General features: G+C 41.8%; 2 protein-coding genes across 2 annotated transcripts in view; one reads left to right on the forward strand and one right to left on the reverse strand.

Annotated features, from left to right (window-relative positions):
• The first annotated feature begins 361 nt into the window (after positions 1-361).
• LOC307163731 (uncharacterized protein) lies at positions 362-5532 on the forward strand. Its single transcript, XM_079879950.1, has 6 exons — positions 362-460; positions 2727-2776; positions 3421-3723; positions 4001-4246; positions 4368-4421; positions 4521-5532. Coding segments are annotated over exons 1-6 (813 nt in total). The 5' UTR covers positions 362-458; the 3' UTR covers positions 4679-5532.
• Positions 5533-8286: 2754 nt separating this feature from the next.
• LOC307163665 (NLR family CARD domain-containing protein 3-like) overlaps positions 8287-14202 on the reverse strand; it is a 34072-nt gene continuing 28156 nt past the window's right edge. The window contains exon 16 of the mRNA XM_079879810.1: positions 8287-10473. The gene's annotated coding sequence lies outside the window, so the exon portion shown is untranslated. The remainder of the gene's footprint in view (positions 10474-14202) is intronic.

The raw sequence follows: 14202 nt of genomic DNA on the forward strand, positions 1-14202 counted from the left end.
ACAGCGCTGTTTGTAGATCCTAACTTGTATGAAACCTGAAATATTTATGATCATGGATTCACAAATCACTGCTTTGTTAGCCAAGAGTCAATGCAAGCTAATGTAGAACAGATCCAGCAGGTTAAAAAATACACTGAGAAATCAGGAGGTTTTTAATCCATCTTTACACACTGTGGTTTGACGCAATGGGTTCAACACTTAAACTGATAGAGACTATTATTCAGAGTTTTACAGTGGAAAGACTTTGTGGTTTAGCGTCTCTGCATTGTGGTCTAATGATACAATGTTGTAAACTATGAACACAGAATGAAAGGAAATGGCATGCATTTTTTTTTTTTTTTTTTGCTGGGTTTTCATTTCACATCAATCACGTGACCCGTGAAGAGCTTGTGTGGTTGACGAGAGACGATCAGACACTAGTTTCTCTTCTATTGACATCGCTTGCAAAAAGTTTTATCATGTAAGTTTTCATGTTTTATAATATAAATCCAGCCTTTGTGTTTTTGTGTTATAAAGTAGGCTATGTGTTTCTGTTTGTGGAAAACTAAAGCTGCTAGTGATGCGGAAATGATCGTCGATATGTTTACGATGAACAATACTGTGATTTTGATAATGACCATGATTGTGATGATCGTTTTTACTAGTGGGGTTATTAATACATTATCACTGAATTTGTAAAGTCTGTTTTTTGTGTTTTGAGTTTGACTGATAATTTTCAGTTTTATATGGGGGTGGGGGGGAGGGGGTACAAATCAACTATGGCGGAAAACGCTGTCAAATCACTAGGCAATTTGGTTGGATCTCACATTGCTGGGGACGTTCGTGTAAGTCCAATCTGTGCAGATTTAGAGCACTCGACCCGTGAGTCATAATGATATAGTAAATACAGCGTAGTGTTAGGACGATTCTAAACTGTGACGCAGTCTTAATTTTGGCAGCCATTTTTGATTTAGTCTTCATGGGCGGCAGTGACTCAGTGGTTCTGGGGTACCTAACCCCAGCTGCTCCCGACGAGCTGGATGGCGCCTTGCATGGCTGACACCGCCGTCGGTGTGAATGAGTGAGTGAATGGGTGAATGTGAGGCAATATGTAAAGCCTCACCAAAGCGGTGGCCATAGGTCTGTGAAAGCGCTATATAAATGCAGTCCATTTACCATTTACCAGTCTTTATATATTTTTTTCATCTTCAGACGAAAATGCTTATTGGTCTTAGTCACATTTGAGTCATTTTGTCTTTCATAGTTTAAGTCTAGTTTTAGTTAACGAAAAGTCATTGCATCTTTTGTCAACTTTTAGTCAAACTGCAGTTACCGACATTAATTTTGGTAGCTATTTATATGTAGTCTTTAGACAAAAAAATGTCATTATAAATTTTATCTCTAGGCCAATTCAATTAAGCTTATGAGAAATTTTAATTAAGGTAACAGGCTATATTGACATTGCACTCTTTAGCAGTAGCACTTGTGCAATTCTACATTTCCTTAGTTCAGTGGTTCAGTGTTTTTAGAGTGCCCTACCTCCTGGTATCCCCTCTCTTCCACTTAGACTGCAGTCACACCTTTTCCGTTAAGGGACAATATTTGCCCCCTTTAATCGATTTTTCCAGTTAATTTTTTACCTTTATAAGTACCTTTATAAAACAAATAATGCTTTAAATTAAACAATGTTCAATAAATATGCAATGATGGTAAAAAGTAAGTGATACTTTAAAATATTAAATTAAAATCGCCAGTAGGTGGCGGTAAGTCACTGTCTTTATGAGTGAGTCATGGAGTCATTCATTCATTCATTCAGTAACGGAGCAAATTGCTTTATTTATGAACGGGTCATTGAATCTCACGATTCGTTCAAAGCCACAGATTCGTTCACGAACCACCACTGTGTGCTGTAGTTCTGCTATGGCTTTCGTTGCAAAATAGAGCCATAAGCCTACTGACAATACTGTTTTAAATGTAGTACATCACTTAATGTTACCCTTCTGTTTGTTGAACTGTTGTATAAAATCAATGTCACATTTGAAATCGTGTGAATATTCAGGAAACATTGCATTCTTGCTCGTATAATATGATCAACATTAAAAACACTGCTGGATATCAGCCTGCATTTCGACCGAATGACACTTTAATTTAAGTAGAAAATCTCAAATGAAGATCGCTGATCTCCAGCTTACTTGTCTGTGTTTTCAGATCATCGCGCTTCTTCAGCAGTGTAGAGAGCGTGCGCGCGCATGGTTGCCAGATGCTATTGTAGAACAGAACAGAAAAGCTCTGAATGGGGTTTAATTATTAAAATCTGGCAACTGTAAGGCTGAACGCTTGTAAAAACAGTCAATGTGTTGTCGTCTCCTTTATTTGACCCAAACAAGTGGTTTTGGTCAAGTTTAAAAAAAAATGTAAACACATTTCAGTCTCGTCTTTTTAGTCACAGTTATCGTTTAATGACGTGGGTGTCGTCTCTCATCGTCTTGTCTTAGTCAGGGGAAAAAAGGTCGTCAACAAACATTTTTCGTCATAGTTTTCGTTAACGAAATTAACACTACTGTGTGACGTAGTTAATCTGGTTCATTTCTTTTTTCTTTTCTTTTCTTTTTTTTTTTTTTTTTTTTGGCTAGTAGAATTTCTGAATGGCCTGTAACTTAAAAATGTAGTAGCCAAATTGACCGTTCATTTCAAATCCTGTGTGTCTGTATCTGTGACATAAACCATCTCTTCTGTTTTCTCATCAGGTTCAGGTGGTTGAATCTACTTCTGGTGTTTAGCTTTATCAAATATAGCGGTCAGTATCATATTTGTTTATACATTATAACAATATTTGATCTTCAGTTCCAGGTAGAGTTATTCTAGTCGAATGCTTCTTTGTTGTGTCAATTGGTGGTGAAAATTCTCCAGCATATTACATTATCATATCCCACATCCAGACTTAATCCAGTTCATTCCAGTTCATTCGACTGTTTGCTTGCAAAGGCCAATAAGAAATACTGCCTTAATAGCTGAACAAGCTAACTCTGAAGAAAGTGAGATGATCGTTTAATTGTTTATTGTAAATGTTAATGATTATGTAGAGGAAATGTTCATGGCTTTAACGAACAACCTTAATCTTTCCTGGCATTTCTGATGCTAAATATTGAAGAAACTCCACCATCATCAGTTCACAACTGTTAAATCCACTTGGATGTTTACATTTACATTTATGAATTTGGCAGATGCTTTTATCCAAATCAACTTATATTGCATTTCAAGGTACACATTTACATTCTTATCAGTTCAGTTCAGTTCAGGATGTGTGAACAAGAGACTGAAATAACTCTACTAAAATATTTCATGATGACCTTTATATGATGATTAATTACTGAGAATAGACAAAAACGCATGTATTTTTTCAGTTTGTATTGAATTAATTTATATTGCCTGTATTTGCAGAAACCACCACTGTAGGAAATATCCTTATACATGTGACGGGACAAAAAGCAGAAAACGCCACCTTGCCATGTGATATTGAGGCCAGAGACATTTTTCATGTTATTTTAACCAGTCAGTCAAAAAACATCCTTGTCTGTGAGAATGAAGAATGTAAGACTGAAAATAGCCGAGTGTTTAAAAAAGGATCATGTGACATCATCATCAAGGATCTGATCTACAGTGACGCTGGAAAATACATTTTAAAAGTCCATTACAATAATACTCCAGAGTCACAAATCAGGACGTACCATCTTCAAATTCATGGTAAAGTCAAAACTGATCAAACCATCATCTTTCCTTCAGTGATTGTGCTGGTATTCCATGAATTCCTGTAATCAGAGACACTGAATGTGACACGTACCGCTTATTCAGATAAGTCGTCTCCAATGGGTTATTACAATGTCTTGCATTGTATATAATTCAATATAATACCATAGATTGCATTTGTTCCCCTTAATCCTAAATATGTGTTTATGGCCTTGACTGATTGACACCATTATAACAATGATTGAGGATAAAGTGTCTTTCTGTTCCTCCTCAGATGAGATCTCTGTGAAGAAAGGAGAGGATCTGAAGTTGGATGTTCTGTTGATCAACGCTGATAAAGTGGAGAGAAACTCTAGTGAAGGCTGGACAGAGGTGTGGACGAGAGGTCACGGGGTCAACAGTGATCGACTGACTGATCGTGATGGAAATCTGACCATTAATGAGTTTACAGCCAATGACACTGGAACATACAGAGTTCTGGACTCTGAAGGAGAAACCTTGATCACAGTCACAGTCACAGGTGAGAGAAGATCAGTGGATGAGGAGAAATATTTGAGCTGATTTTACAGCTGAGGTTTATTCATCATGATTTGAACAGCAAATGCTAAATGGTATGACTAACATTTCAATATCATCTCCAGAATCTAGAACAGACTCAGACTCGCCAGGAGAACGCAAAGATGACACTGAACATAGTAAGTAAAATAGGAGGCATTGAGAAATCTTTAAGCAGTGAGTTTAAAAAAAAAAAACATTTTAAAACTTCTTTTCTCTTCCCACCTCGCTCCTTCCAGCTGCAGTGTATTGGTTCTGGGGTGTTGGACTGCCTGTGATTCTGCTGGTTTTGGTGGGTGCGATTGTCTTTGTTGTCATCAAGAAACACCGGCGTCGGAATAATCTTTATTCGCAGCCGTCACACCAGAGTACAGAGGAATCAGAGGGCCTGTACTAATCTCTCCTGAGCAGTGGCGAGCACAGACCTCCTCAGGTCCAGGGGCGCAAGGACCAAAAATGGTATAAAAAAGAAACTGCTTACTTTCGTGAGGAAGAAAATACTTCAAGTAGGCTAGTTGTAAAGGTGTGTGAGTTTCATCATTTTAATTTGCACTACAAAGAGTGAATGTGTATGTATATTTTTTATTACTGTTTATTTATTTTTGGTACATTTCTTAAGAAGCATCATTTATTTTTAGACTTATTTATTGGCCAGTTGTTGACTGGGCAATAAATATTAAAAGTTCTAAACCTTCTATTGTTTTGTTGTTCCATAGTAAAGATAACATTTTAATATTTAAGGTAATAGGTGTCTCTCACAATGTCCCACACCAAATTAACATTAAAATAGTGTGAATTAGTGTACAATATTTTATAATAATAATTTTTTCTATTTAGTGTCCATTTAATTCATTTAACTTTTTTTTTTAAGTAACGCAATAGTTACTTTCCCTGGTAATTAGTTACTTTTGTAATGATGTAACTCAGTTACTAACTCAGTTACATTTTGTGAGAAGTAACTAGTAACTATTAGGGGTGTAACGGTACACAAAAATCACGGTTCGGTACGTACCTCGGTTTTAAAGTCACGGTTCGGTTTATTTTCGGTACAGTAAGGGAAAGAAATGCAAACATTAAACTGCAGGTTGTTTATTACTATAATTTTTTTTTACAAGTTGTTTACACTTTTTTAAACACTTTTTAATAAAATGTAATAAAATAGATATAAAATAAAAAAAGAATAAGAAATAAAATACTGCTGCAAAGTTCTCCACTAAATAAAATACTCTCAGTCTCAAACCAATATCACATAATAAAATATAATGAAAAATATAAATAAATAACTATGATTACAGTGCAGGAACAGAAAATAGCCCTATATTAAAATAATATTAAACAAATATATTAATGTATTATTATTTTTCAATAATCAATCAACATAATCAATTTAAGATTTTTTTTTCCACTTTTTTAATAATTATCAAAATAAAATATAGTCCAAAGCTATAGTACAAAGCTATTATTACCAGAGCATGTGATCAGAGCAGGTCATTTTACCATTGTTGCCAGCATGACATACCAGCTCAGCAAACAGAAATCTAAGTTACTACTGAGAAATTTCACCTTATTTGAGCGGACTTTGCTTTTCCAGTGCGTGATCGGTACATGATTGGAGTGTTTGGGCCCTTAACGACAGAGCAGAACGCGCAGCGCAAACACGGACTCGAACATTGAGCAGAGAGCGCAGCGGGTCGTCGACACACACACACACACACACACACACACACACACGCACGCGCGCACGCCACGGAACGGAGAGTGCGGCGGCGCACACGAAGCGGAAAAGCTTTTTTTCGCCCTGCAGTCTATTTCATTGTTACAGTGACGACGGGTAAAACACGGGTAAAACCAGAGAATGTCTAATAGGAAAAAACATTAGAATCAGCTGCAGGGCGGGATTTGCGCTGAACGCGGAGACTTCCGCCACTTCCGCCACACGAAAATGTACCTATGTTCCGCACACAAAATATTGCATTCAGTCATTCGGTACACACGTGCACCGAACCGAAAGCCCTGTACCGAAACGGTTCGGTACGAATACACGTACCGTTACACCCCTAGTAACTATAACTAATTACATTTTTAAAGTAACTTGCCCAACACTGAGCGCGGGTATAAATATGGAAGCAGATGCATGCACCATTTGTTTTTCGCTGAGGAGTCGAGCGGAGCCCGGGGTCAGCGGTGGTCCAGCAATAGTGGCAACGGGACTCACGTCTCCATTCCCTCCTTCAGGGAACGAGGGTTACATACCTAACCGAGACGTTCCCTTTCAGTTTGGTCACAGCCTCTGAAAAAGTTTCAGTGGGACCACTGTTCTGCTCTTGTCCGTACTCAAGCAGTTCAGCACTGACCGGACACATTCCTCTGTGAGGCGTGCCGTCTGGTGGAGCGAGTCCAGCTCCATACCGAGAAAAGAGATCCTCTGCACGGGGACGAATTTGCTCTTTTCTCACTTGACCTGAAGACTCAACTGGCTGAGATGCTGGAGCACCATGTGCCTGTGTCCGCACAACTGCTCCCGAGACTGAGCCAGTATGAGCCAGTCGTCCAGATAGTTGAGGACACGAACACCACGCTCTCTCATGGGAGCAATGGCCACCTCCGTGACCTGTGTAAAGACGTGGGGTGACAGGGCCAGCCCGAAGGGTAGGACTTTGTACTGATGCCCACGACCCTGCATATGTCTGTCTATGCAGACCCTTGGACGCAAAGAGCAAGAATGACCTGTGTCGCGGGAGGATGGAGACATGAAAGTTTTTAACGGAAGCTTGTAAAGGGCCCGATTCAAGACACTCAGGTCTAAGATTGTCCAAAACCCACCACCTTTCTTGGTTACAATGAAGTAGGGGCTGTAGAAGCCAGGCTTCATATCAGCTGAAGGGACCACGTGCATAACAGGGGCTCGTTCGCTGAACACCGAAGTGAAGTGAACACCCCTGTATCTGGGCGGGTGGCGGTGGAACTGAATCGTATAGCCGAGTCTTATGGTATGGAGGAGCCAGCTGAACAGACTGGGAAGCCCTTTTCAGGCTTCCACAAACTGAGCCAGGGCTGGAGATACAAGAGCCAGTCTGGCCCTCTTGGGACCCAGGAACAGAGGAATTTGCTCTTTTTTTGAAAACGTGGGCGGAACAGAAACAGAAACAAAACAAAGATTCTCAACCCAGTCCTCCTCCGGGGGAGGGAGTGGTGCGGTCACCATCTCCCGAAGAGCTCGTTCCTTCATCCCTGGGTGGAGGCTGCTGCTGTGGCCTAGCAGGAGCGGAGGCAGCGGCAGGGGGACGCAGCCGAGTCATCATCTCCAGAGTCCAGCTCCCCATCCGATGCAGTGATCGACATCCTGTCCTCAGGAGGAGCCCATAACAAAACGACTGGTTGGTCCACTACTGGGGGACCAGCATGTTTCAGTCGGAAACTCCACCGGCTGCGGTGTGAGTGGTTACCGGGTGGGGAAGCCCTCACTGTGATCCTTCCAAGGCAACAAAAAACGTGCCATTTTCCCTGCTTCAGTCACAGCAGGACGGGCTCACGCCACTCTCAAGAAAAATAACAGGAAACCATTTCAAACTTCTTCAATCATATTTAGGGCACCTTTGAACATTTTCTGTTTTATTCTCATAGCTTTATCTGAAGATTAACCAGCTCAGCAATGCTAATGTGTGTAGCGTTAGCTAGCAAACAATCGAAGAGCCAACGCGCTGTTACATCAAAGTTATCAACTGCAGGCATTAAATATGCTGTGTTTTACACCCCAGTTTGTCAGTGGGAAATTAAGAAATATTTTTTGTGCTTACAGTCGGGCACAGTCTGATAAATGTGACTTTAATGTTTTGAATAAACAAATAAGGATTTCCTGTGTGGATAATACTTTATTTGAATGAAATTATAATGAAAACAATTTCACAAGTATTCGAGAAGTTCATTTGCTCGCATGTTATCGTCTTTGTTTCCATAGTGACTGAGTCTTGAGGACGTGTGCCGTAAACGTGCGTTTAAAAAAAAAAAACACGTCGAGCTCACATCCGTCCTTTGACTCAAGAGGCTCTCCAAATATAGATATGAATGGAAAAAAAGTTAACAATTGGTCTGTCCAATAACTTATGATGAATGTAAGGCGAACTGCACTGTTTGCAGAGAAGCATTCTGACTTAAAGCAGAATGCTGTGACAGACACATCCGTGCTTTTAAAGGTATAGGCCTATTGTTTTTTGTTTTAATTTTGATAATTTCTTAATATAATATTCCATATATTGTCAGAGCTTGTTAGACAGTTAAAGCTACAATATATAATTGTTTTAGGTCGCTAGGGGTCGCAAACCTCTTACAATATCAAAAGGCGTAGGTTGAGGACGCAGTCAATAATCAGAATCATGGAACTTGTCGTCATGCCGATGGATCTAATAATGTTTATTTTTGCTAATGAGAGACAGATATCAGCGCCACACGCGAGTCCTGTGGATATAAAGGAATAAGGACATTTCATTCTACCTGTCACGCTGGGTTCTCAAAGAGGACGATGGAGGCAACAGGTAACAAAATAACAAGAAGCTTTATTTCTAACAACAATATTAAACTAGGTGCGAAACAGTGTGATTTAACATGAAAAATCACAGACAATAAACTGAAAACAAGCAGGAACTAAATACACAGAAGATAACAAGACAACAGCTGAAGACAATGACGATGACGCTCATGACTGGCAGGTGCGGGTAATAGTAGAGGAGGTGCAGGTGTGGGCCAAGGAGGATCATGGGAACTGTAGTGCAGACAATGACGATGACAGTGACAGTGAATCATGACACTACCGCTCTAACGTACCCGCAAGTCCTGAATTAATACTCACACAGGTCAGTTTTTTTGACGAATTAAACTTGTGAGGTAACGCAGCACTGTTTCACTTGTTCTAACGTATATCACACTAAACAGCATTAGTGTGTTGAAAGTTATAATGTTATTCTATGTGTTAGTTTGTTGGCTGTATGAGATTAGCAGTAAGCTAGAGAAACATTAGAATAACATACTGATTATTCTAACATTTCATCATGTTGAGCTATATAACATTGATTTGTTTTATGTACATTTGTTCATCTGTCAAATAAAGTACATGCAAGAGCAGCGTGCGTCTCTGTCAAGAAGTTTGTCGCGCACGTGGAGCTCTCTGCATTTCACCGATATTGATCCTCGTTTTATTTCTCCTTTTGTCCCAAAGTCTGCTTGCCATGGTCCATAATATTTGAACGAAACAACAACAGCGTGAGCGTGCCGCTAGACGTAACGCAGTTGTCCATGTCTGTAAGTAAGTAAGTAAAGTTTATTTATAAAGCGCTTTTCACAGATAAAATTGCTGAACAAGAGAATAGGTAAAACAAGCAATATAAAAATGTATATACATATGTAAAATTAAAGTGACACTAGTGAAAACCCATCAACCAAAAGCTTTCCTAAATAAACAAGTTTTCAGATCCTTTTTAAAAGAGACAACAGAGTCTGTCAGACGCATGGACAGGGGCAGGGCGTTCCACAGTCTGGGAGCAACAGACTGAAAAGACAGGTCGCCTCGGGTCTTATAACGAGTCTTAGGGACTACAAGCAGGTTCTGGCCAGAGGACCGAAGAGTCCGGCCAGAGGAATACGGCTTAAAAAGGTCCAGGATGTACTGTGGGGCATGACCGTTTAAGGCTCTGAAAGTCAGCACTAAAATCTTAAAATCAATCCTGAATTTTACAGGGAGCCAATGGAGAGCCAACAAGACTGGAGTGATATGAGACCTTCGAGGGGCACCTGTTAAAAGTCTAGCAGCAGAATTTTGAACAATTTGCAGTTTGTTCAGAGCAGACTTATTCAGACAGGTAAAAACAGAGTTGCAGTAGTCAAGTCTTGTTGATATGAAAGCGTGAATTATCATTTCCAGATCCTTCTTTGACAACATTTTGTGAATTTTAGAGATGTTCCTAAGATGATAAAAGCAATTCAGGACGAGCTGTTTTGAGTGTGTCTACAAAGACATGGCCTGGTCAAACACAACCCCCAGGTTTCTGAGGCTGGATTTGACAGAGGAGCCCAGAGAGCCAAGGTCCTGTTTGATCAGCGGGATCTTATGGTCTGGAGCAAAGATCAGCGTTTCAGTCTTGTTTGAATTTATCTGCAAGTAGTTAGTGCCCAGCCAATCTTTGATGGAGGACACACACTCTAGGAACAGAGACAAACGATGAAACTCAGCATCATTAAAAGAACAATACAACTGGACATCATCAGCATAGAAATGATATAATACATCCTTGAAACAACCGATAATTTGACCAAGTGGCAAAATGTACAGTAAAAACAAAACATGGGTACTATGGCAGTACGAGCAGAAACCAGGGATAACACGTATATTACATCATTGACAGGCGACAAGGGATGGGCACTATTTAAAATTGTAAATTTCTCTGAATTTACAAATTCTTGGAAACATTTAGGATAATGTAAGTACATAATTGAAAGAAATATATAACACTGTGCAAGTACTTTTTAGATATTTTAATACAAAATTCTTACATATTGTACCTCTAACTTTTATATTTGTAGACATTATTAGACATATTCATGTATTGATTATAATTAATGTTATTAATTAATTTATCCTTTATACATATTAATCATATATATGCATAATAAATTATGATCCTATCTGTCCTATACAATTTATGGCATTTATTTTTTTAATTATTAAAATAACAGTTGGACATATAATTACATAATAATGAAGTCTTAAATGAATAATGAAATAATAAATAGTCATAAAGTGGAGTTGGCAATAGATTAAAGACAGCATATGGAATGTATATTTTGTAATTCTAAATGAAAATGAAAATGTGATTAACCTTTGTATTACTGAAAGGTGTCCATAGATTATAAATTAAAAAAATTAAAAAAAGATTTTCATTTTATATTTAAAAGTGGCGATGCATCATTGCTTTTAAATAAAAAAGAAATAAACGGCAATAGATTATAAAATTGTGAATGTTACTATAATCAAAGGCATTTGAATATGTTTGGTGGGCTGAATTACTCAAATTAAGTCATTAAATAAATATTATATATGGAGTTCCCTTTCGTGGTCACTACGAGTTATGTTGTGATGACGAATGGGGTTTCGCTTAGAAGCCTATCACCGTTGAGTATTACAAAACGAGCCAATGGCAAGGAAATGTCATGGGTCTGCGGAATTTGCATAGTGTGACTTAGTACGTGGGTATATAAGGAATATAAGGTATATAAGGAAGTACGCTGGCAACATGCAGTTATGTTTTTGCTTCGCCTAATTCTCTGAGTGTCATCTGAGTATCTTCGAGACGAGCAGCTCTCCTGTTTGTGTTGGTGTTACGGTGTTTCTCCAGCGAGTTTCTAATTCCAGCCTGCTGATATGTGCAGTGGTCTGCAACAGCGTGTGTGCAACAGCGGAATCACTCTGCCCTGTCTGCCCTCGACGGGGCACTGGCCTCACTGCATGCCATGGCCGTCCTCCAGGTCTACCAGGCCAGGATGCTCAGGGACATGCACAAGGGTAGAGCTGACCCTTCTGCGACTCCCGCCCCTCCCATTCGGCCCCAGCAGCAGCCTTCACCCGCGCCGCGCCGTGTAGGTAGTAGCAGAAAGGTGCTCCAGTCCACTTCAGCCCCGCAGCCTGCTAAACGCCAGGCAAAGCGGTGCTCCTGACGCGGACAGCTCAGAGATGGGCTTCAGTTCTGTCGAGGAGGTGGTAGCAGGGCCACTCCTACCCCCAGTGGAGGGCCAGGGGAGAATCTCTTGTTCTCCCACCACTGGCCGGCTCCCTTATGTGGTTAAAGACAGAACTGACTCCCCCATATCTGAGCCCCCAGAGCGTGCGGATGTCAGTGTGCGCCGCTTACGATCCTCACCACTCTTGTCCTCCTCTGTCGCCAGAACCCTGTCAGAGCAGGCCCCAGTGGAACGCACGTCCTTCCCTGGTCTCCTCTGTCAGGACGCGACTTATGACCATGCCCTCACACCGGGACACTCCACCTCCCACGTCCGGGCCGGTCATTCCACCTTGCTGCCCCACCGAGGGTACATCTGTGGTTTGCGTGACCCCGCTGGTTCAGTTTTTGAGCGCCTGGCTAGAGCTTCCCAACCTGTCCCGCTGGGTCGCAAGAACCATCAGGCTCGGCTATGTGATTCAGTTCGCACAATCTCCTCCCCACTTCTGGGAAGTCTGTTACACTATGGTCAGTGGCAATGCCCCTGTCATGTGTGTGGAGGTTGCTACCTTACTGGCAAAAGGTGCGATCGAGATTGTCCCTCCAGCCGAAATTAAGTCCAGGTTCTACAGCCCCTTCTTCATTGTACCGAAGAATTCCGTGGGTTACGGCCAATCCTGGACCTGCGTGTCTTGAACTAATCCCTTCAGAGGTTTCCGTTCAAGATGCTCACAGCCAAACGCATTTTCGAATGTGTTCAGCCGCAGGATTGGTTTGCAGCGATCGACCTGAAGGACGCCTACTTTCATGTCTCCATTCTTCCTCGACACAGACCGTTTCTTTGGTTTGCTTTTTGGTTTGTGACTTCACTAAAGTTGTCAAGGCAGCCCTTGTGCTGCATGGTGTTCGCATCCTGAACTATCTAGAAGACTGGCCTATCCTAGCTCACTCTCAAGACCAGGTTTGCGAACACAGAGACCTAGTGCTCTGGCACCTAGTCTGTCTGGGCCTTCGGGTCAACTGGGAAAAGAGCAAACTCTCCCCCGTGCAGGGGATCTCTTTTCTCAGTATGGAAATCGACAGCATGAGCAGTCACTGCTGACTGGACGGGACCCCAGCACCTTTGGCATATCAATTGCCTCGAGTTGCTGGTGGTACGTTTGGCTCTGCACCGCTTCCATGCGTTGCTCAAGGACCAACACATACTAGTCCACTCAGACAATACCGCGATAGTAGCGTACATCAACAGACAAGGTGGTCTACGCTCCCACAGTATGTCGCAACTCGCCTGCCACCTCCTTCTATGGAGTCAGAAGCATCTGAGGTCGCTTCGAGCCATTTACATCCCGGGAGACCTGAACCGTGCAGCCGATGAGCTCACATGGTTTCAGCCTCTTCCTGGAGAATGGAGACTCATATGGGAACAGTTCGGCGATGCACAGGAAGACTCTGTTTGCCTCCCACGACTCTTCCCATTGCAGCCTGTTTTATTCCTTGACCGAGGGCACGCTCGGCACAGATGCACTGGCGCACAGCTGGCTGCCGGGTCTCCGCAAGTATGCGTTTTCCCCAGTGAGCCTTCTCGCACAGACTCAGTGCAAGATTAGGGAAGACGAGGAGAAGGTAATTCAGGTTGCGCTTCACTGGCCCACCCGGACATGGTTCTCCGAACTTGTACTCCTCGCGACAGCACCTTCCTGGCCAATTCCTCGGAGGAAGGACCTCCTTTCTCAGAGACAAGGCACCCTTTGGCACTCTCGTCCCAATCTGTGGAACCTACACGTGTGGCTCCTGAATGGGACGAGGCAGGTTTGAGTACCCTACCACATGTGGTGGTGGCTACTAGCACTTCCGTTAGAGCATCGTCCACGAGACATGCCTATGCGTGCTTTCCTTCCTGCAAGATGGGTTGGAGCGAAGGCTGTCTCCCTCCACCCTCAAAGTGTATGTTGCCGCAATCGCAGTTGAAGGTAAGTCCGTTGAGAAGCATGACCTGGTCATCAAATTCCTGAAAGGTACCCTCTTGGGACCTCGCAGTGGTTCTATCTGCCCTGCAGAGTGTTCCCTTTCAGCCTTTGCAATCAGTCGAGCTTAAATTCCTGTCAATGAAGACAGTGCTCCTGGTTGCATTGGCTTCTATCAAGAGGGTAGGGGACCTGCAGGCATTTTTGGTTGACGAAGCATGCCTAGAATCCGGGCCGGCCTACTCTCACCT

This window comes from Squalius cephalus (genome assembly GCF_949319135.1).
Source record: "Squalius cephalus genome assembly, chromosome: 8".
Lineage (NCBI taxonomy): Eukaryota > Metazoa > Chordata > Actinopteri > Cypriniformes > Leuciscidae > Squalius > Squalius cephalus.

Excerpts from the sequence above, each read along its gene's own strand:
- LOC307163731 (XM_079879950.1), top strand. Across the intron at positions 2,777-3,420 it reads TAGCTTTATCAAATATAGCG|AAACCACCACTGTAGGAAAT; the intron begins GTCAGTATCATA and ends CTGTATTTGCAG. Across the intron at positions 3,724-4,000 it reads GTACCATCTTCAAATTCATG|ATGAGATCTCTGTGAAGAAA; the intron begins GTAAAGTCAAAA and ends GTTCCTCCTCAG.